The 23,107-nt window shown below is 50.0% G+C and overlaps 1 protein-coding gene across 3 annotated transcripts in view; it reads left to right on the forward strand.

The window, feature by feature from the left end:
• The window catches only part of MYLK (myosin light chain kinase), a 180,551-nt gene that overhangs the window by 69,107 nt on the left and 88,337 nt on the right, over positions 1-23,107 (forward strand). For all 3 annotated transcript variants that reach the window (XM_004745429.3, XM_045088817.1, XM_004745432.3), the window contains exons 10-14: positions 3,999-4,133; positions 7,605-7,757; positions 19,417-19,554; positions 21,316-21,513; positions 22,490-22,739. In XM_004745429.3, the coding sequence (XP_004745486.2) occupies positions 3,999-4,133; positions 7,605-7,757; positions 19,417-19,554; positions 21,316-21,513; positions 22,490-22,739 (874 nt within the window). The remainder of the gene's footprint in view (positions 1-3,998; positions 4,134-7,604; positions 7,758-19,416; positions 19,555-21,315; positions 21,514-22,489; positions 22,740-23,107) is intronic.

The following is a 23,107-nucleotide window of genomic DNA, read 5'->3' on the forward strand; positions in this document are numbered from 1 at the left end:
AGGGTATCATGCTTAGCGAAATAAGTCAAGCAGAGAAAGACAACTATCATATGATCTCCCTGATATGAGGAAGTGGAGATGCAACATGGGGGGTTAAGGGGGTAGGAGAAGAATCAATGAAACAAGATGGGATTGGGAGGGAGACAAACCATAAGTGACACTTAATCTCACAAACTGAGGGTTGCTGGGGGGGCTGCTGGGAGAAGGGGGTGGGGTTATGGACATTGAGGAGGTATGTGCTATGGTGAGTGCTGTGAAGTGTGTAAACCTGGCGATTCACAGACCTGTACCCCTGGGGATAAAAATATATGTTTATAAAAAAAATTAAAAGATAATTTTAAAAAAAGAATATTGTATCTGATTACACTTGCTCTTACTACTAAAGATTTTGATTGTTTCCATTTTTTCACTATTGTAACAAAATTGTGATAAATATCTTTGTACCCATCTATCTCTCTACAAAATTTCCTTCTTATTTTAAATGCCATTCAGGGACCCTTGACCCATCGAGGAACATATTAAACTACAAGGAGAGAGTCAGCAAATTTCAGGCTTTTAGAAGTTCAACGGATAAATAACCGTTGCCTGTTTTTTTAAACAAATAAATTGCAAGAAAAAGAGAAAAGGAGGGACAACCAACAGGAAACTTAGGTGAAAAGATACGTAAAAGATATCAGTAATCACAATCCATGGACTTTGTGTGGCTCCTGATAGAGACACCTTTTAAAACTTTGTCTAATGAGAACACCAGGAAAATTTGAGCATTCACAAGGTATTTGATAGAATGGAATTAGTGCCATTTTTAAGATAAGATTGCAGTCTTTTGGTTTTTTTTTTAATGCCTGTGTATTTTAGAGATATAAAATGAGTTACTTACTAGTGGAAATGATAGATGATATTTGCTTCCAAAATAATCCGTGTGTAGTGGGAGCTGGTGGGAGTACAAATGAAATGAGAGGGGCCATGAGTTGATAATCATTACATTTGAGAAACAAGTATATGGTAATCCACAGTACTGCTGTCTTTCCTAGTGTATATATTTGAAATTTGCAATAATAGACTTTTCCGAAAAAAGGAAGGAGAAGAACTTAGTGGTTCATCCCTACAGTGGGATTCCATGCAGCCAGTAAAACGAATATTGCTGACCTACGGACTCTGATGGTGAAACATGTCCAAGATGCTAGGATGGGAGAAGAGCCAAGCGCAGAGCTGTAGGTGTCATATGTATTTGCATAAAAGGAAGAGAATCTGTGTAGATATGTGCAAAGAGATGCCTATGCATACATTAAACATTTCTGGAAGGGTCCACACGTTGCCTCAAGGAAAGGAAACTGGGGATGCTTAGGAAGAGGTGGGGAGTAGTCTTACTTCTCACCACATGGGTATTGTTGATTTACTTCTTTTTTTTTTTTAAGATTTTATTTATTTATTTGACAGAGATCACAAATAGGCAGAGAGGCAGGCAGAGAGAGAGAGAGAGAGAGAGAGGAAGGGAAACAGGCTCCCTACCGAGCAGAGAGCCTGATGTGGGGCTTGATCCATCGAGGTCTGGGATCATGACCTGAGCCAAAGGCAGAGGTTTTAACCCACTGAGCCACCCAGGTGCCCCGTTGATTTACTTCTTAATTGGCATTTTCACTCTGTCCATGAATTTCTTCTTAAGAAAGAGTCTCCATTCCATTTGGAGGTGGGAATGCCTGTAGGGTTCACAAGTCCAAGAGCCTGAGCCTCCTCAGCTGAGGCTCTGTGCAGGGGATGGACCTGCGGCATCATGTCCAGCAAAGGCTAAAAACCCACATGTTGGAGTGGCCGCTATGATTACGAAATGGAAGCTGTGCATTGAGACTATACTTGCAGCAAGTTTAGGGTGAAAGAGAATGTGGTCTTCAAAGCTCCCACAGAACCTGGGACGAACAGGGAGGGAATTACGCATGCCGCCAAGCCAGCTCTTCTTACCAACAGTCAGCTGTTGGTTTTTGAATGCATGCCCTTCAGAATGTTGTGAGCCTTTGGTTAATTTCCGGAGTTCTGAAAAAGTGGATTTTGACTCTTTTGGCCAGTGTTCTTGTTGCTTGTGTGGAGGAGCGGATTTTCGGGAGCCCTTACTCTGCCCTTGCAAAAAAGTGCTTCTGGACTCCCTCTCCCTTTGGAGACACTGAGTATTCTAAAACCTTTCTGGACAACTTCACCAAGAAGTCCCCTGATGTGTGTTCTTTCCGCTTCTCTGGCATTACCTTCTTTCTCTGTTTTCTCCTGTTACCACATAAAACTCTGTCTCCCTTACCAGGACTTCTCTGTCCATCCCTTCCCCGCTCCCCAGAAATCTTACTTAATGATGATTCACTCTCCCACCATTTCTTCCGTCTGTCCCCCTGCCCGCATGCAGCGGCCTCTCCCTTCTCCCTGCAAGCATGCTCTGGTAAAAAAGGAAAGAAAATCTGCTTTTTGCTCAGTGGCTCCTTAAGCTCCCACTCCATCTCTCCACTGTCTTCCACCCCCAGACTCGTGGCAGGTCTTGTCTCCATGTGTAGCTTCTCCTTGATGGTAACAGCCAACACTCCACAAAAGCCTGCTCAGTGTGGCAGGCTTTGTGCTAAACGCTTTACCTCTGTTGTTCCATTTAGTTATTATCCTAGCAGTCCAAGGAGCTAATTATAGTCACACCCATTTTCCAGATGGGACTACTGAGCCGTGGTGAAGTTAAATGACTGGTCCAAAGTCACAGGCCTTGTAAAAGATGGCCTATTTCTAATCCATGTTGGCTTGACATGAAGTCCATGTTTTTTTCAATGGCTCCCAAAGGCCATTCCCTGTGAGGAATGTGACGCCGGCTGAGGAAAGGGATAGAGGTGGCCACACCTCTCGAGGTAGTCAGTCCATCCCTTCCCTTGGCACCAGACCCAATCAGATGCACCGTTATTCTGACTTAGTTGCTCTCCCACGGCCTACTTGCCCATAGGGGAGCTCTGGTGTGGAGGAGGGAGTCCAGAGACAGAGGTAGAGAGTCGGGTGTAAAGCCTGCCTTTGCTGGCCCGACTATGACAAACTACTAACCAGGTCTATAGAATGAGCCGAGGAAAACAATCTCATGGCACTGTCACAGTCTCATGTGGGAAGGTGCCTGGCATGTAGTAAGCCCTCATGTACCAGCTTTCGTCCTTAAACCCCTGCAATACAATATAGCTTACCACTCACCACTGCATGGAATAGCTTCTCCTGAGAGGCACAGGGGAGGCCTCTTCTAATCACCAAATCCCTTCCCCGTTCTCGGCTCCCAGCCACTTTGACATTTCTGCAGTATGTTCTGCTTGTGGAAGAAACCATCTATCCCTATTCCTCTTAGTTAAGCCCCACCCCCCCAATCTACAAAATGCTTCCCCAGTCCACCTGTTGAGGGCTTCTGGAAAGTTCTGCTCAATGGTTCTCAATTAAAATATGCCTCAGAGTCCTGAGGGAACTTAGGAATGCATTGTCCCAGGCCCCAGCAGTCCTGAGCCATTGGCTCAGGTTGGAAAACTAGGACACGTGTGAGTCTTTGTTGTTTGATCCAGTCCTGGGATTGGAAAAAATAACACTTTAAAATTGAAATATTCTCCCCAGTGGGCATGTTTGTCTCTGCAGTTACAAAGAGATTCTCAAGATTGTGCAGGTCCAGTGGCATGTGGTAAAGGAGAGAAGGGACGCTGGGGAGTAATGGGGGACCAGGAAAACAGGGAAGAAGGAGCTCTGTGGGTGCTCCAAGACAGGCGAGGAGGAGCCTGAGTCCCAGAGGAGGGGGCAGGCCCATGTCCTGAGCACTTGTGGACCTGGGCTGCTCTGTGGCCATGAATAAGCCACTGCTGGTTTCTCCGTCTCTGGCCCCAGGTCTCCACACCTGTGGTGCAGCCTGCCTCCGAGCATGCAGAGAGGTTAAGGCCAAGCCAGGCTCCTGAGAAAGCCCGGTGCCTGTGCCCGCCGGCTGTGGTCTGAGATGGCCCGTGTGTTCTCTGCCCTTGCAGGTCTGGCTGCACTGGAGGTAGCACCCTCGTTCTCCAGGGTCCTGAAGGACTGCACTGTCGTCGAGGGCCAGGACTTTGTGCTGCAGTGCTCAGTGCAGGGGACCCCGGTCCCCCAAATTACTTGGCTGCTCAATGGTGAGTTCCCCCTGCTCCAGCCCCCTGGGCCCTTTGGCCCTGCTTGCCTTCTCACTTGGCTTGGCATGAACCTGCAGGGTACAGGGAGCTCATGGGACCATGGAGTCTGCTATTGGCTGGCAGGGGATGCCGGGCAAGTTGCTATTCCTATCTGAGCCTTGAGCTCCTGCAGCATGGGAATAATGTCAACTACCTCCCAGGGTGGGGGCTGTGAAGGTGAATTAGATCCTTTATATGAAACAGCTAATGTACGTGGGTGCACAACCAACTTGGCCAGACTCACAGTAGGTCCTCAATAAATATTTGTTGAGTCAATAAGTAAGCAAATTAACAAATAAATGAACCATACTAGAAGTTACTCGTGGAAACTCACCTTTATTTATTTATTTATTTATTTTTATAAAATTTTATTTATTCCTTTGTCAGAGAGCGCACAAGCAGGGGCAGCTGCAGGCAGGGGGAGAAGCAGGCTCCCTGCTGAGCAAGGAGCCAGATATGGGACTCGATCCCAGGACCCTGGGATCATGACCTGAGCTGAAGGCAGCTCAAGGCAGCCCCCTCAACTGACTGAGCCACCCAGACATCCCTGAACCTTACCTTCTATTTAGTGGCAGTTGGTTTTGGGATTTGTAGACCAGCAATTCTTTTTAATGTTATAGTCCTAGAGATATTCCAACTTTTTTTGTTTTGTTTTTTTTTTTGCCAAGTAAGGTCTTCTGAAAAAATTTGCAGTCATATATTATCACTCTTCTCTTGGTAAAAAAAGCCTTTTGATTCCAAAAGTATGGGAGAACTCTAATTTTAGAACTGAGAACAGGGGCGCCTGGGTGGCTCAGTCTGTTGGGCATTTGCCTTTAGCTCAGGTCATGATCCTGGGTTCCTGGGATCAAGCGCCACATTGGGCTCCCCGCTTGGTGGGGAGCCTGCTTCTTCCTCTCCTTCTGCCTCTACTGCTCCCTCTGCTTGTGCTCTCTCACTCTCTCTGTCAAATAAATAAATAAAATCTTAAAGGAAACAAAACAGAACAAAACAAAACAAAAAAGAACTGAGAACAGTCCATCAAGTTGTTGATGTTGAATGGGGTCTGCTTTGGGAGCCCCTGCTTTGGGGATCCACAGGGAGGATGAAGGAAGAGCTCCCAGTCAGGAGACAAGGGCACTTAGCCTTCTCTGCCATCTAGGCTGGGGGACCTTGGACACCCCTCTTCACTCCCCGGACATCAGCCTCTTTATGGGTGAGGAGATGAGCTGAAACAGAATGTTTGGGACTCAGACCTCTCAGGGCTGATAGAACAGGCTCCTTTCGGACAGTGGCACCTGTCAGCTATGCACCAAATTGCTGCATACAATGTTTCTACACTATTGACGTGTTACTTGTGAACCTCCCTAGTTGGTATAGTTTGCTTAGGCTTTGCTAGAGATTATCTCTAGTCAGTGAGAAAAGGTGAATATAGTTTTCCCATGTGTCATATTCTTGGACAAATAAGTGACAATTGAAGTCACCCTTCCCTCCGCCCCTCGCTATGGACAGAGCTTCTATCGGATCCTGGAACTGACTACAAAGAGGCAGCCTCTTTGCAACTGGAACAGAACATGGACTTTAAGGACTAGTAATGCATCTGAGTAAGAGAGTTTCACTTCCCTCTGGCTCAGAATCCAGACCATGGGTCAAGAAACATTTTCCATAAAGCCAGATAGTAAGTATTTTCAGCTTTGCTGGCCATATTGTCTCTGTCACAACTACTCAGCTCTGCTGTTGTGGCAGCAGAAAAGCAGCCAGAAACAATATGTAGATGAATAAGTGTGACAGTGTTGCAATAAAACTTTATTTATGGACACTGAGATGTGAATTTCATACACTACTCACAGATCACGAAATATTTTCCTGTTGATTTTTTTTTCAACGATTTAAACTCTGTAACAACTATTCTTTGCTTTCAGGCTATACAGAAACAGGCTGCAGGTCAGATTTGACCCATGAGCAGTAGTTTGCGGACGCCTGGTCTGTACCCCTCAGGACCTGGAAAAGCCACCCTACCTTTTTATTTTTGGTCAATGTTGGCATTTCCACACCATTACCACTAGAGGGCGATCATGCTCAAGTTCTCTGGGCAGCTAACCAGTCTTCCCAGTCTCCTGGTGGGGAGAGTTATGTGGCTCTCAATTCTGAGTGCCCCGAGCCCGCAACTCCTTTCTGGAGCCACCATCCTATCCCATGTGTGTAGAGCCAAAGTGAGTTATGCTCCAGTAACAAAAGAGATCTCAAACACTTTGTTGGCACATTTCGACAGCAGAGACGCTTTGATAGATGTCATGGAATGTACTGATGTTCTCAAGGAAGACAGGTTGTAGAGTATCATTTCTTTTCACAAAAAGCCAAGAGCTTTGTGTGTTCAGTCCTCTCGGTCGCCCAATCCTGGCCCCTGCCTTTCCCCAGCTCCCAGCCCCACCTTTATGAAGGGCAAACTCTCTTCCTTCCCACTCTATGGCATGCTTGCTTGGCAGTCTCTGCAGACTGTCATGGAGACGCGAGGTGTTGCTATGTGCAGAAGAAAACATTGGACTGCAGGGAGAGGACTTCTTTCTGCACTTTCTCCTCCCCCCCCCCACTACCCACCCCCAGTTTTATGAAGTGCAAACCAGGACCCTGGGGTCTGACAGGGGAAGCAACTGACAGTTGCTTCCTATATGGTGAGCAGACACATTCCTGTTCTGAGGCCAGAATCTTCAGTGACGAGATTTTTTTTTCCCCTGGAAATAAAAGCTCACATCCTGGAATGATAAAGTCCCAGGGACGTATAGCATTAAGGAAACCACTGACGTTCATAGCATGCACTTCTATCTCCATGCAGGACTTTATGTGTCCTGAATAAAGGGCCTCTCATGGCAGGGACTCTGGAAAGAAGGGGCCAGAGTCATTTTTAGTTTCCCATATTTATCTTTTCCATGAACCCTAAAATGTACCAAAATGCACCGAATTGCAGCATCAGATTGAGGTCACACACTTGCTTTCTGATGAATATCTGTAGTGGGAAATGGACTCATTATTTCTGGAGACGTCTAAAAGGAGCCAGGAGCCTTCTGTTGTGCCTGAGGCTGGGCTCTGGGCCAGATGACCCTGTAAGCTTCTTTCCAGGCTCAGACTTCTGTGAAGTCCAGGCTATGGATGTTGGGGCTGTTCCTTTAAACAAAATGCACAGAACTATGCCCCCTTCCCTCCTGCATTTGCAGTGCTTCCAGAATCTCTCCCCACAGTCCTTCCAGCCCCAGCCTTGCTCCTGCGCCCCAACAATCACTGTCTCCTTCATCTCCCTCCCTAACACCTGGCTTCCTCTATCCCCTCATAGGGGATGGCCAAACACGTCGTCAGCCCAGTGGGTCTGAGCAAACATGGTTGACTTGACAGCTGCAGCCCCACATTGGGGAGCCTCTCCCACCCCCAGCCTGAGCCTTCCTGTGCTTCCCTCCACAGAGCAGCCCATCCAGTATGCTCACTCCTCCTGTGAGGCTGGCATGGCCGAGCTCCACATCCAGGACGCCCTGCCGGAAGATGACGGCATCTACACCTGTCTGGCCAAGAACACCGTGGGGCAGGTGTCCTGCAGCGCCCGGGTCACTGTCCATGGTAGGAGCCTCTGGGCGCCTCTCTAGAAGCACCTTTGATGCAGACACCTGCTTTGGAGAAAGAGCACCCTGCACCTGAAGGCAGGCAGGTGGAGGCAATGGCCTCTAGAGGTCCACAGTCACAAGGCAAAGGCCCCCTCCCCACCCCCTTACCCCAGTGGGGCTGAGGGAGGATGCAGTGGAAAGAGGCAACGGCTCCCTTGGCTCAAGATGCTTCCAGAGTGGTAAGAAGTCCCCTCACGTGGAAAGGTACCCCAGGAGGAGTACTCGCATACCCCCTTAGGATTCAGGGGGTCTCACAAGTGCTGCCTCCCTCACTAGGGGCTTCAAGAGGGTCCCAGGATGTTCCCCTTTTCCTTGGCCCTGCTCCTTCCCACCAGCCTAGGCTGGTTTTCATACATCAGCAGCCTGGTGTCCAGTAATCTGATTACCACGCTCATCCATTGATCCGCACCCAGCCCTTAGTCCCAGGAAGTTCCAGGGGAGTCACGGCACTTGAAACAGAACTGTCTGGGCTGTGGGGTCGGCAGGCATGGTGATGGTACCAGGGGAATGCTCCCCGGGGCCGGGGTGTCCAGGTAAGCCTGCTTCCCTACCTTTCCCCCCCTCCCAGGGCCTAGGCCCCTGCTCCCTAGCATACTGGCAGGAGACCATGTCTCTTCCCTCTGCCCCCCAGGGTTCAGCTCTTGGGGGGTGTGGGGTGGTGCTCCCTATAACGTGGGCAACTGCCTTCTGGGAGGACACACGACCTGGTTCCACCGAAAAGGGCAAGGAGGAAATCACGTGCTGGTTACTGCGTTAAATACTTTCTCATTTAGACCTCAGCAGGCCTGGGGAGGCCCACGCTCTCCTTTATTTTAGACCAAAGGGTCTGGAGGTCTCAAAAAGCTTATGCAGCTCCCCCAAGCACACAAGCTGGTAAAGTCAGACTGGGCTTCGAGACGCAGATCCTTGTGACTCCAAGCCTGTGCTCTGTCCTATTCCCTTTTCCAGGGTGTGCATTCACTGGCCCATGGGGACAGCCTGGGCCCTGTAGGCTGGGCAGCGTCACCCTATAAGGATTAGGGGTTGGTGCTCTGTGGGGCTCTTTGCCGAAAAGGGGCCCATTCCCAGGACTCCCCAATTTCTCTGAAGGGCGCTAGCATGGAGCCATCACCTGGCCTCTGCTTCCTTCCAGGAAGCCTGTCACACCCGTGAGGGAGCCTGATTCTGGCTACCCCCACCCCTGGAATCTGTCAGCTGGAATTCTGGCTTTGTCCTTACAGGTCTCCCTCCTTTCATGGCTCATTGAAGAGCCTCAGGAAATTGTGATAATGAAACAAAAAGAGATCTGAGCTTCATCTCTTGGGCCAGAGGAGAGACCCTCCCCTTCCCAACAGGGGGGCTCTCTTTGCAAGTCCACATGGCCTGCTCCAAAGCCTAGTAAGGGGCAAGAGGGCCAGAGTGACATCTGACGGATCTATTGCCCAAGACTCTCCCCACTGACTTCAGCCAGTGGCCTTGCTAATCCTGTGCCTGTCCCCACTTGCCTGGGTTTAGTTTGGATTAAAGAGACCCAGCTGAGCTAATAGTTCTTCTGGAGGTGGGGGTCCTTAGATGAAGGATCAAGGAGCCTTTGGGGCCATTCTCCTTGTCCCCAGGTCTGTGGGAGAAGTGGGGTCTGGGTGACAGCCCATGCACACATGTTTTAAAGCAGAAACAGGTCCCCAGCAAGAGCTCTGCCAAGAGTCTTTGGGGTTTGCTCTGAGAACAGCCCCGCGTGAGTGAGAACTCCCTCCCGGTGTGGGGATTTGCTGGCCTGTGAAGGCCAAACAGAGGCTCAGATACCATAAATGGTGAAGCAGGCTGAGAGACGTGGCCACGCGCGGGCTGCAGGGCTGGGCTGTCGGCACAGGAGCCAGGCGGGCTGAGCCTGGCACAGGGACACCCCTGGCTCCCTGCCCTGGGCGGTCAGGCAGCTCAAGGCCATGTCCTACCCCATCCTCAGCTGTGGAGTTTTTTCTTTACTGGCAGTTCCTGGAGCTCTAGGTCTCTGGGGGCATCTGAGGGGTTGGGGGACCACAGGAGAGACATTTGTTCCCACTGCACCGAGCGTGGTTCCAGCCTCTCCTTAGCTGCCCACGGCCTGACTTTTCTGTTAAGCCTCAGTGTGGCACAGCCACAGTCCCATCCTGGCCGGAGAGCTGACTGGCCTAGAGTGAATCCTGCTGCACCACTAGGTTGCCTGGCCACGGGGGCACTATTCGACCCTCAGGGCCTCTCTTTCCTCTTCCATGCAATGGGGACACTGATAGTCACAGTCCCCAGTACTGAGGATTGAGTTAATGAATACACGGAATGTCCTCAGAACAGAGGAAGGGCTCGATGTGTGCTGTTGCAATTTTGACCAACAGACTGCCCGCCAACCTTTACACACGGTAAAATCATTCAAAATGCCAAGTCTAAGCGGTTTTACAAAAGGACCAACTTTGCCACCGTGGGTGGGCGGCGGTTGTCTGTCCATCCGTGTGCCTGTTCGTTTGTTTTTAGGAAGGAGCAAGAATCCAGGAATTCTAGAGGGAGGGAGGCACCTGGCAGAGACACTAGAGCCTGAGGAGGACCCCATTCTAGGGACTCTGGCCACGAGAGGGCGCCCTTGCGATCAGCTTTCCGGGGAGGAGGCGGTTTCCAGGGCGGCTATGCTGCAGGCTTGCTCAGCCCCGAGCCCCGCATATGCTCGGCAGAACGCCAGGTGTGGGTGCTCTTTCTCACCTCGTTAGCCTTTTGCCAAGGTTTTGCAATCATCCAGAAATCGCTGGCCCAGCACTCTGATGTGATTTCTGCGGCCACTTTACCCAGCTTTCTCTGCCTCTTCTCTGCAACCCCTTTCTCCAAAATCTCCCTCTCTCCCCAGCAAATGTCCCTTCCTTTAGGAAGCCCTCCCCGGGAACCCCAGAATGAGTCCTCTCGCTGGCTAAACTTCCCCTATCATTGTGCTTATTTGCCAATAAATCTGTCCCTAAGCCCCTGCTTTGGGCCAGACATCATTCTGGGGAGGCCCCAGTGAGCAGGGCAGACACACTCTGCCTTCCAGGTGCATGCGTTCTGATGGGGAGACGCACCATTATCACCACCTAGTTTAGTCATGTACTGACGGAGAAAGGTGGAAGGGATCCTTCTGGAGGATGAGTGAGGAGCACATTGGGTAGTGAAGGAAGGCGCTAGGTGGAGGGGACTTTTGAGCATAAACTTCAGGGAGCTGGAGAAACAGGGCTCCAGGCAGGCGGGACAGCAGGTGCAAAGGGCCTAAAATTGGGAGCAAGGTCAGCCTATTTAAGGAACAGGCAGGTAAGCCAGGGTGGAGGGAGCAAAGTGAGAAGGAGTTCAGAAAGAGGGGCACCTCATGCAGGGCCTCTAGGGGTAAGGAGCCCACATTTTATTCTAACTGTGGGATTTCACTCTAATTGCTGGTTTGTCTTCCCTGCTAGACTGTAAGCTCCCTGCAGGCAGGGACCCTTTCTTAGTCATTATTGCCTGTGAATCGGGGCGGCCTCTGTGAGACGGTGTTCAGGGAATGCTTGAAAGCACACAGCAGTAGACGGCCTCTCTAGAAGTATGTCACTTTACCTCTTGACTTCCCTGGGGGCTCAGTGCTCATTGGAGTGTGCCAGAAACCCACCTGCTAGCTCTCAAGAGTCCCTCAACCAATATTCCTTCTCTCTTCCCTCCAGCCCAGGATTTAAAAAAAAAAAAAAAAAATTCCCCAATAGTTAGCCAGGCAATGAAAGCCTTTCCCCACCAACCCAACCTAAGAAGAACACTAAAGGATGATTAATCTAAATTCCTACAGAGCCTAGGAAGATCCGAGAAGGGAGTAAATATTTCAGCGTATTTGGACTGAGTCATTGGGATCAGGGGGAGACTTCCTCAGGCTAGAATACTTTAATTTATCTCCCCCTGGAGTATCTTTGTCAAGGCTAAAATTCTTAAGTGACTAGATTTACTAACTTGCTAACTGTGCCCATTTTGACTTTAGTGTTTCAGCTTAATGGTGTTTATTTAACTGAGGGCTTGCTGGGCCTCTTAAAGGCACCTAAGGACATAAAATGTGGGGAAGGTTTTAAAGAAACTGCTATCTAGAGTAAAAAGATGAAACTTAGAGCATCAGTAGAAGCCCAGTTCACTCTCAGGTTATTAACAGGTGCTGAGTGGGGCAGCACGGAGCCCTGACAGCCTCCCATGCCCACCTCTCTCCCAAACGAAGCTCGGGAATTTCAGATACTATGTAATCTGTCCAGTGGTGTCTCCCCTCCATAAACTCTCAAGCACTGGAAACATTTCTGATACTTACATTAAGCTAAAGAGAAATGTACTGAAGGAGGATAAACTTTGGTTTTAATTTTTTTTTGGTCTGTCTTCGAAGACCCTTAGCCTGTCCACACACATCTGTCCCAGAAATCTTTTAAATTCTAGAAAGGCAAGCAGATAAATGTTAAATTATTTTATAACCAATGTTTTCATTTAATGTAGTTTGAATACAGCAGAAATGGGGTCCTGCATCACAGGAAGATTTCTGAGTGTATGCGTGTCCATATCACAGAACTGAAGCCTCGGTTTACTAATTGGACAATAAGAGATGCAGAACTATCTAGTTGTCCAGCCCCCTGTTGGCCGAATCTGTCCTTTGCTTGCTTGGAGGCCTTGGTCAAGAACACCATCCAGAATAACAGCTTTGTGTCCCTAAAAGCAAAATGTGATCCACGCTATGACTGTATGATGGTATATGATGGTGGTTTCCAGGCCCTCCTTAGGAAGGAGCGCTGGGGGCTTTGGCTGCTGTACTTTTATGTTGAGCATTTGACTGTAACTTCTGAGTCACTCAGAAGGCTGTGGTGGCAGTGATTCCTGCTTCCCGTCCAGCACCCCTGCCATTACTGGTCAGAGATCTTTTGGGGACTGTCCTACGTCATTGTTTCTTTTTGTTCTCTCTTCGCACACTTCTATTCCCGTTTGCTTCTCAGGTTCTAGAGAAGTCAGTGGGAGGGGAGAAAAGCCAACAGACCAAAGCTCTTTTTATGATATAGAAGTAGAAGTTTTGCCGAATCACCAAGTAGGTTTATTTGGTTAGGAGAGACTTTTGTTGGAAGAGAAGTTGAGTACTAGGGATTTACACCTTGCATAAATGCCCTGCTCATAGCAAGGGGCTGGGTGAAGGTAAGCTTCCTTTGACGAGTCCTCTAGAGTCAATGGTCAACGTCATGGCATGTAGGGAAAGGAGGCTAGTCTCTGATCCCTGGACCGTGCTGGATTTTGAGCACAAATAAAGAAGGGAGGACTGTGCTTCCAGAGCTCCCCTTCAGATGGTGATTTACTGAATTTCCATACCCTAAGAGGGCTTGGAGTGAACCAGGTTGGCTGTTGGAATGGTATTTTGCATTGTAATGACTAAGCAAAAAAGCTCAGCAGTGGTTTCCAGCTGTGCCTTTGCAAGAGGTCTGCGTCTGTCCATGAGAGGCTTAAGGAGGGAGGGTGTTAGGAAGTAGGGGAGAGCCTTCCACAATCATTTTCATTTGGTGAATCCAGGGATGCAGGCAAGCTGCTACAGGACAGGGTCTGAGGCTCTAAGAGTGGGACTTAGTAAATGGCCCTGATGACAATAGGCAGGGGTCCTTCTATAGGGGAGAGTCCTGGGAGCAGGGGGGGCTCCTGGATGGTAGGATGTTTCCCACCAACACCCTCTGTTTATGTGTCTGTGTCATCTGTTTAAGCTCTTTCCCACAATTTCTTGTTCTAATCTGAAATAAGTTTTGAATGAGCTGGAAGCCTGCAGAGGGCCATTTTCAAGGCAAGCTACTCAAAGTGTAAACATGTGTATTTAATGAAAGCTCAGATCCGATCAGGGTGGCTGATAAAAGGAGACAGGTGGCGAGAATGCTTCTAAGGAGAAACCCCGAAGTGTTTTTCCTGCTAAACCCGTGGAAGGGGAAGGAAGCACCCAAAGGGAGGGTCACTGTAGTGTCGAAGGACGGCTGAGATCACGGCCAGCCCCTGGGACAGAGACTGTAGATGCCTCTTAATTTCAAGCCCGAGAGAAGCTAAAGCCTTCGTTCATATCTCCAGCTTTGAGAAATAGCTTATAAAAGTTATTGCATAGGAGCCTATGAGAATGGTAACAAAGTGTACCTGTTGGGTGGGTATTTAACTCTTTCTCTAATTAAGAGCTTTTCAGAAATGAAATACTGAGTTAATACCAGTTCATGTGACTGTTCTAAACCATCAGTGTTTTTAATGAGGAACGTTGTTTTGACAGAAAACAACTAATGGTTTAGAAAAGCTGACTTGTCAATTATTTCATTCCCATCACAAGTCCCCTTGTGAATGACCTCCACTTCACAGGTGGAGAGCTGCCCACCGCATCAGGCCTACAGCTACTCCGGCCCCGCTGGGTCTCAGGGACACTGACAGGTTCTCCGTTTGCTGCTTCTGCCTCCCCAGAGCAAGAAGTTAATGTGGGGGTTTTCAGAAACCGTTTCTGATGATTTAAAACAGAGCAAAAGTGGCCAAGGAGAAAGACATCAGAGGGTCAGTGGGGGGCTGGGGAGGGTCCTTCCTTTTCCCTCCATCTGCCCCCTCTCTGCCCCACCCTCTCTGCTGTTCCTCCCCCTTCTCCAGTCCCGTCACCAGCTTTACTGGATATGGCATCATTCTTGTTGTCGGCAAACTGCTTCTAAGTATTCTTGATCTCAGGTCTTGTCTTTCCTTGGAGGGCAGGCTTGGTCTGTTCCCTTTCTCTCCATGTGGAACAGGGCACCCAGTAGCTAGCTACTCCGTTAAATGACAGAGTGAGTCTGTGAGTGACTACGGAGTCACTGGCCAGGGGACTGCGTACCGGCGCCCCAGGTGAGTTCACATTCCATCTTTATTTCTAGGCGGGTACATCACAGGAGCTTGGCCCTTCCTGGATCCCAGACAGCAGGTTCTCTCCAGGCTTGGTCTCGGCAGAGTGGCAGGAAGCACAGCTGTGAGGAAACCTGGGGTATATTTAGTCTGGCCCCATTTGAGCAGAGACGTCTGTCTCTGGGTCCTGGGGACCCCTCCCTTGCCACCTGTGTGCCATAGCCTCCCCAGATGAAGGCAGCTCCCAGTGGTAGTTCCCTGGGCCACTGGGGACCTCTTGCCTCAGACTCGGCCCCCCACCCCCGGCTTCAGACCAGGACTATGCCAGACAACCTCCAAAGCTGAAGCCCAGAGGTGCAGCTTTCTAGGGGCACTGGCGAGTCTGGGCATGGACAAACAGTGAGTGAGAGCTCCCACGGGAATCTGGGTGGCTGCCCTTTGTTCTCAGGACAGCAGAGGAGTGTGTCCAGACCAAGCCCCTGGAGGTCACATCAGCCCTGGGATCTTAGCACAGGCCTGCTCCCTTCTCTGAGCCTCAGAGAAGTGGAGATACAACCTGCCTTACCTCTGCGGATGTTGAGGATAACGCTGAATGGGCTGAGAGCATCCTTCAGAATCTTAAAGTGCCAGACCCTGCAAGGCATTGTTGTGACGATGTCCCCTTGTTGGCGGCTGCTCTATGTCCTTCCAGAGTTGTCTGGTTCAACAGCAATGTCCTGGTTTGGAGGATGGCTCTCATCGTAGGTACGGCCGCGTTGAGTGCACCCAACCAAAAAAGGTCAGTTGGGTTAGGAAAGGCAAAAAAAAACCATGAATTTTTATACTTCTTATGTGTCAGACATTGTTCTAGCTGCCTTACATAGGTAGCTGCTTTGAATCTAACAACCCTCCGGTATTTATCATGCATTATAGTGATGGTGTAGATAGACGTTACACTTATCAACATGGTAGCATCCAGACCCGATAGACTGTGGGTTGGAAAGCTTGCGTCATGTCAGACAGCCAGAGCTCCAAATTCAGAGCACCACCTTCCATCTGTCTTCTGGTTTCCTCCAAGTCTCTCCAAGAGTGAGCAGGAGCGGACACCATAGTGCATAGGCTACAGATGAGACACAGTAATTTGTTCGGCTTTGAAATTCAGTGCAGTCCACACATCTTTCCCTTTCCACTGGCTAGGCCTTGCTCTGCGTTAGCTGTCCTCCCCTGACAAGAGTCTAGGTTGTGGGTCAGCAGATAAGATCTCTGCTCTTGTCGGGAGTTTGCCGCCGGAGAAGCGTAGTTCCCATGCAAGAGATGGTCTCCAGGACATCTGGGCCTTCCCGTCAGAAGGCTCTAGGTCTGCCTATGACGCCCTGTGACCTCATGCAGGTCACTTCACCTGCGCATGCTATGGCCTCTCAGGAGAGTGGGTGGTAGGAGCGGGACTAGGGTCTCAGGATGCTAGTGAGGGCTGCTTATCTCAGGCCACTTCCAGAAAACTGCTTTTCTCATGGCTCATGGCTCCGTAATCCCAGTGCAAAGTGTGTTTGTGGGAGGGCTGGTTGGTTTCTCACCCGGTGAAGAATTTGGGGTGGTTGAATGCTAGGCATGACTCAGCCATTCCCTAGCCAGGACTCTGTCACACTGATCCCACGCGACCCAGTCTGTAGGTCTGAGGTCAGATTCATTCTGCCCCCTTGCTTCCAATCATTTCCCTTTACCCTCCTTCCAGGCCTGGGGTGTGGGGAACACAGGGCAGGTCTGGGACCATGGTGCCATGGGACTCCATGTCTCCCAGGCCGGGCACCCACGGAGCAGTCCTCCCATTCATCTGTCTCCTGGAGGGGTTGCCACCGGGTTGTTCTCAAATTATTTTACATATATCCCAGGAGAGTTTTAAGCTATGCATCTGTATTCCTAACAGTATTTACCTCGGGTCATGTAAAAACAAAACAAGTCTGCAGTCCTTGGGTGAGGGCCCCATCTCTGTTTGCAGCTTATAACCCACAGTAATGCCGCCCAGGCAGGTAAGACTGAGTCAGTGCCTGTGCCAGCTTCACACAGAAGGTCTCAGTGGTGTTGAGTAGACCCACAAAGTGTGTTCACATGTTCTCTCTTTAAAGCTCCCAAAGCCCAGAGATTATATTGTTATTACCCTAAACACAGGTGAGGCCCTTGAGTTTAAGACAGAGGCAGTGACTTGCCCAGGGCCAGATCTGAGAGATGGTAGGGGCCACGGAGGTGCGCCAGCAGCTCAAAGGAGTGTTTGATGTTCCTGCAGCACATAGGAACATAGGAATGCCCGTCTATGTGGACCTCTAAAACTGGGGACTGGCTGAGGTAACAGAGGAGCAGGAACAGGGCGGGGGAGGGGGTGGATCTAGAAGAGCAGAAACATTCTGTCCTCAAGTCTTAGTCCGTGCAGGACAGGAAATTTCTCAACTCTCCTGAGGCATCCTGCTTTCCTGGCCGCTGCAGCCTAGGCAGAGTAAGGAGATGTCTGCACTTCCGGTTCTGGGCCTCCCCGAGCCCACTCCCAGGGCCTCGGGTCAAGGGCATGTCTGTGTAGCTGTCCCTCTGACAGAGGCAGGGATGCTGGGGGCTGGGGCGGAGGCAGCACCAGGACCTGAGTGCACATCCCTGGTCTCGGACTCTGGGTTTACCCTGTCTCCGTGCCCTTCACAATGCACTTGCCTCTGGGGACAGTTCCCTCCAGCATCCTGAGCCTTCTCAGCATCTCCCATCCTCACTCCCGGAGGCTGCACCCGGAGAGCTCTGCAGTGGGCCCTGTTTTGTTTTTTAGTGCCAAAAGACAGAAACTCAGTGGCAAATGTGGAGTTTGATTTTTCTCAGGTGTATAAAGCACAGTGGAGATGTATCCCCATGGCTGCTGGCTTTCCAGAAATTTGGTCTATGTGGCCCTTGCTAATAAGAACCCAAAATACCAGAGTCCCTTTCCCCCAAAACTTAGAGTTTAAGTTAGAGATATCGTTAGAGGAGATTAAGAGGAAAGCCGTCTCCCTCCCTACCCCTGCCAAAACACAAAAACAAAAAAGCTCCAGAATGATTAAAGGTCAAAGCCACTCGGCTCCCAGGGCAAAGGGCAAGATCAGAGACTGATTAGCCACGAGCTCGTCCTGCACCAGGGCCATCCTGCGTGGGTGATGCTAGCTCAGCCACTCTGCTGCCCCTTCCCCCCCCTCCGGCTCACACAAGGCAGGTCCAGGCCCAGCCTGGGGGGCATTCCAAGAACAACAGAAAGCCTATTTGTAACCCCACCTCCCTGGAGAACTGAAACAGGTGAGTGGGTCAACACTGAACCCAGAGAATTGTTCTAGCTTTTGTCTCAGACTAGCTGGTTTACTTCCACCTTCCCTCTGAGATTTTCTTTCCCCAGTTTTCACTAAGATCCTGTTGATGTACAACAAACTGCGTATATTCATGGTGTTTAATTTGAAATCTTCACCCATGAAAACTTCACCCAATTTTAAGAAATGAACTTTTCCATCAACCTCAAATGCTTCCTGGTGCCCCTTTACAATCCTTCCCCATAAACCCCAGGCAACCGCAGATCTGCTTGCCCGGTTGCCCTCCCTAGGTTTTGCATTTTGTAGAATTTTATATAAATGGAATCATCCAGTATGTGCTCTTCCTTTGGCTTCTTTTGTTCAGGGTCATTTTTGTGATTTCTCTGTTGTAGTGTCTCATGTTAGTCTGTTTCTTTTTATTGCCGAGTCCTATCCCACTGCATAAATATGGCTCAATCTCCTCACTCGTCAATGGCCACTCAAGTTGTTTCCAGTTTGGGGCCGTCAGAAATAAGGCTGCTATGAACATTTGTGTACAAGTCTTTGTATGGATACATGCAAAGAAATCCTTCTACCCCTGTGCAGATACCCAGGGGTAGAAGGATTGGATCATATGGTAAATGCATGTTTAACTTTTTAAGAAAGTGCCATGCTGATTTTAGAAGGGTGTGTCCCGTGCGCGGGAGGGCAGCGTGGGAGAGGTCCTGGCGCTCCACATCCTCACCCACACCAGGGCTAGGGGTGGCCAGTCTTTTTAATTTGAGTCCCTCTCGTGAGTGTGGTATCTTTTGGCTTTCTTGAGGGAACTAAAATCTTATGGAAGGGTGTGTAGTCTCACATGGCCATAGGAAATGACAAGGAAGCTCTTCGCTCTGGTTTATGAGAGGCAACAAGATACGCAGGTAAATGAAAAAATAAGATGACCATCAGTGCATAGAGTGCACTATTGTTTCTATAAGAGAAGAAAATGGAAGAATATGCCTATTTGCTTGTGTGTATTATATCTGTAGACCATCTCTGGCAAGATGAACCAGAAACTGAAAATAGGTTGCCTCTGGGGAGAGGAGCCTGATGGTCACAGGTCAGGGGTGGGTGGAAGAGAGACTACACACGCTCTCTAGTACTTTTAAAATTTGGTGCCATGGGAGCGTAGCATGTATTTAAAAAGGTGAGTGAAGTTTAAAAAAAAAATCTCCTAAGGTGGCAGGTTTTGAAACTCTCCAGAGGAAGCAGAGCCTTGGCTAGGCTTGGCCCTGCAGAAGCCCCTCCTCTCCCTGTTCCCAGGCACAGGCACCGGCACACCAAGCAGAGAAAGGGGCTCACTGCCTTCCTATGACCTCCAGTCCCTCTCCACATGTCCCACCTGTTAGCATCTTCCTTCTCTGGTGGAAGCCCGAGCCTCGACATAGTTGATTGCCCGGCAGTCATCAGGTCCGTGTTTGTCGAATGAATAAATGACTGTTCACCCCCCCCCCCACTCTGTTGTCTGCTGCACAGAAAAGAAGAGTGACAGGAAGAGCGGGTCCCTCCTGCCCACAGCTCCCAGCAAGCCTGTCGCACCGGTATTCCTGCAGGGCCTCTCCGACCTCAAAGTCATGGATGGAAGCCACGTCACCATGACAGTCCAGGTGTCAGGTCTGTCTTTGCATCTCTCTCCTTGGGGTTGATGTGAAAACGGGTATGGTTGCCGTGTACACATTGCTCTCCCACATTCTGCTCAGATCATCCCCCAACCAGAAAGTCAGCAGCACAGGACTCTCAGTGGAGCCTGCTGGTCCCTCTTTTTTGCTTCCTCTGGGCAGGATTTTCCAGATTCAAGGTTAATTCAAGGTGGTCCAGAGGAAGATGACCACAGCTAGTGGGGTGGTGATTAGTGGGGAAACATAATGGGGTCACCTTAGCTGGAAGATTTTGAACACTGGTCCAAAACCAGCTGATGTAAGAACTTCCCAGATCTTAGAAGATACCCTATTGCTCTGCTCAAGTTTAAAGTGAGAAGATAGAGAAGAGGTCCTTCTAAAACCACCAGGTGACAAGAGCATGTTGACCACCAGCTCAGTGTGAGCTGTCTCAGTTCCCACTAGAGGCCAGCAAAAGAAGCCCGGGGACTCTGCTGGCACAGACTTACTAAACCAGCTTGTGCCCAAGCATATCCAGAGTGTCCTATTCATTGCTGACTACTGATCAGTCTGGAGGCCGCTCTCCTGGGCTTTAGTTCATCCTGAGCTGCAGAAATAATAAAGATGAGCAGTGGGGAAATCAATGGGCTTCCCCTTTCAGGATCCGCATGCACCCCCACACACACCTGCAGGCCTGAGGCACCCCCATGACAGTCCCAGGCTGAGGCCTGGCTGCCTCCCCTGTCCATACTCCTCAAACTGACAGAAAGCAGAGGCGCTCTGCTCCTGGGCTCCCTATCCATGCTGGCTACCCCATCAGAGGTGACCCCACTCTCTCTGTGCTCGAGAGAGAGCCCGACACCACACAGCCTCCATCCTCCTCAGGAAGCGGAGTGCAATGCTACCGCAGGGGCAGCTCTCTCCGGTGGCCATTGTTTTATGTTCCCCACCCCAAACTGCTAGAATCTACCCAGGAGAGCAGACAGATAAAACCTGAAAACGCTCTCCACCCTGAGCTGTGTTTGCAAACTTGGGTGAGCTGGCGCCCATGACCGCCCTCAGACGCAACCTTTGTATGGTGGCAAAATGAGATGCTAAGTGACTTTTCCTCCTGGTGACAATTGACAGAGAAGGGACAAGGAGTTCGCTGTGGCATTGCCTGGAGGTGTGTGTGTGTGCTGTGTGGGGTGGAGCAGAGCAGGGAGCGTTTGCACTTCACACCCAGAGAGCCAGTTACCGTATTCCCGAGCAGCTTGAGTTTTGATATTTTTTCACTTCCCGTCCTTTCTGGTTTCCGCAAATCTGCTGTTAAATAATTATCATGAATATGCATTGAACACTTTCCTTGTGCCAGATGCTCTTCTGATCTGCTAAAGGTTTTATTTATTTATTTATTTATTTATTTATTTATGTTGGTGGAGCAGAGGGCGAGGGAGCAGACTCGCACTTAGCATAGAGCCTGATGTAGGGCTTGATCTCACGACCCTGAGATCCTGACCCGACCCAACAATCAAAAGTTGGACATTTAACCAACTGAGCCACCCAGGCATCCCTCCATTCTGCTATTCTAGTGGGCTGTTCTGGGGGACTGTATTCTTTTACTCAATCCTCCCAACAAACCTATGTAGAAGATAGGGTTAGATTGTTTTGCGGATGGGGACACTGAGGCATAGAGAGATTTGTATTTCGTACAGCGTCACACTATTAAGGGCAAAGTTGCTCCGTGTCCCAGGGAACCCACCTCCTGCTGGGTCTGCCTGCCCTGTCTCCCCTCCAGGGAACCCACCCCCTGAGGTCATCTGGCTTCACGATGGGAATGAGATCCAGGAGTCAGAAGACTTCCACTTTGAGCAGAGAGGCACTCAGCACAGCCTCTGTATCCAGGAAGTGTTCCCAGAGGACACAGGCACATATACCTGTGAAGCCTGGAACAGTGTCGGAGAGGTCCGCACCCAGGCGGTGCTCATGGTGCAAGGTGAGGCTGCGGGGCTGTCGGGGGTGGGGGCAGGTGGGGGTGGGAAAGCGGTGGTGCTGCCATAGCAGGCCAGGCCATCCAAAAGCACCCTGGAGGTTAGGTAACCATGTGAGCTTACTTGGTTTCCCCCACGGCCCCTGTGCTCCTCTGGTCCCATTCCAGCCCCCAGGGCCAGCTCCCCAGCTCCATCTCAGGCCCCAGTTGAGTAGCACCGCTGTGTCCTGGAGCCTTCTGAAGTCCTTGCCCTCTCTGGGTCATTGGTGACGAGCTGCATAGAGTGCTAGGAGAGAAATCTTATGATATACTTAACAGTTAGGGAGTGAGAGTTTTTTTCCCCCTTTATTGAAATATCATTAACATACAATGTTACATTAGCACAGTGATAGCTTTTGAGGTGAACTGTGGCCTCTTTGGGTCCTTGCCTTTAGAGAACCTGTATTTAAGAAGAGAGACCAGGAAAGGATACATAAAGCAAATGTCAACTCAAAATTATGCACGTCTGGGGCACCTGGGTGGCTCAGTGGGTTAAGCCTCTGCCTTCGGCTCAGGTCATGATCTCAGGGTCCTAGGATCAAGCCCTGCATCGGGCTCTCTGCTCAGCAGGGAGTCCGCCCCCCCATCTGCCTCTCTGCCTACTTGTAATCTCCATCTGTCAAATAAGTAAATAAAATCTTAAAAGAAAAAATTTATGCACGTCTCATTGTAGATCAATTGCCCCTAGTCTGGTGAGTTTGGCTATCTCCCCTGGCTTCAGATATATAATACCGTCTTGTCAGTGTTATCCTCAGAGAACATACGCAAGATAGATTTGCCATGAGAACGATGTGCTGTAACTGTATATCCAATAAAAGTGATCTCTGGACCAGCTGTTATTTGGGTAATGTGCAGTCTTTGACCCATACCGGCTGGGAGAGCCCAGTGGACCCTGTCTGCTGAAAGGCCCTCCTCTCTAATTCAACCCTTTGCCGACTTCCAGAGCCTCAGGATGGTACCCAGCCCTGGTTCATCAGCAGGCCTCGCTCAGTGACAGCCTCCCTGGGCCAGAGTGTCCTCATCTCCTGTGCCATCGCTGGGGACCCCTTCCCTACTGTGCACTGGCTGCGAGGTGGCAAAGCCCTCTCCAAAGACACTGGCCACTTCGAGGTGCTACAGAATGAGGGCGTGTTCACACTGGTTCTAAAGAATGTGCAACCTTGGCATGCCGGCCAATATGAAATCCTGCTCAAGTGAGTCCACGCGTCCGTCCTGCCTCCCCACTACCCCCCCACATTCCTCCCTCCTGTCAAAGTTCCCACCCGGGGTTAGGAAGCCCGTGGAAACCCAAAAGTAATGTGGGGCTGGGCTTCAAGGGAAAAGAAGGGCAAGCCCAGTGCTGCCAACAAGCTTTCATTTCTCCTGCTTCAACGCGAAGGTGTTGACTGAGATCCTGAGCTCAGTTCCCCAGAGTCCTCTGTCTTACTCCATCCTGGCTTTTGTTCCCCTATATGGACAGTCTTCCTGCTGGCAGGTAGACTGTCTATATAGAGCCCAGCTGGGGATAGTCATAAAACATGAAACTCCCAACTGGTGTGTGGAGAATATGAAAGAGGGAAGA

The sequence above is a fragment of the Mustela putorius genome, unplaced genomic scaffold, assembly GCF_011764305.1.
Source record: "Mustela putorius furo isolate JIRA1106 unplaced genomic scaffold, ASM1176430v1.1 tig00003834_pilon_pilon_pilon, whole genome shotgun sequence".
Classification (NCBI taxonomy): Eukaryota; Metazoa; Chordata; class Mammalia; order Carnivora; family Mustelidae; genus Mustela; species Mustela putorius.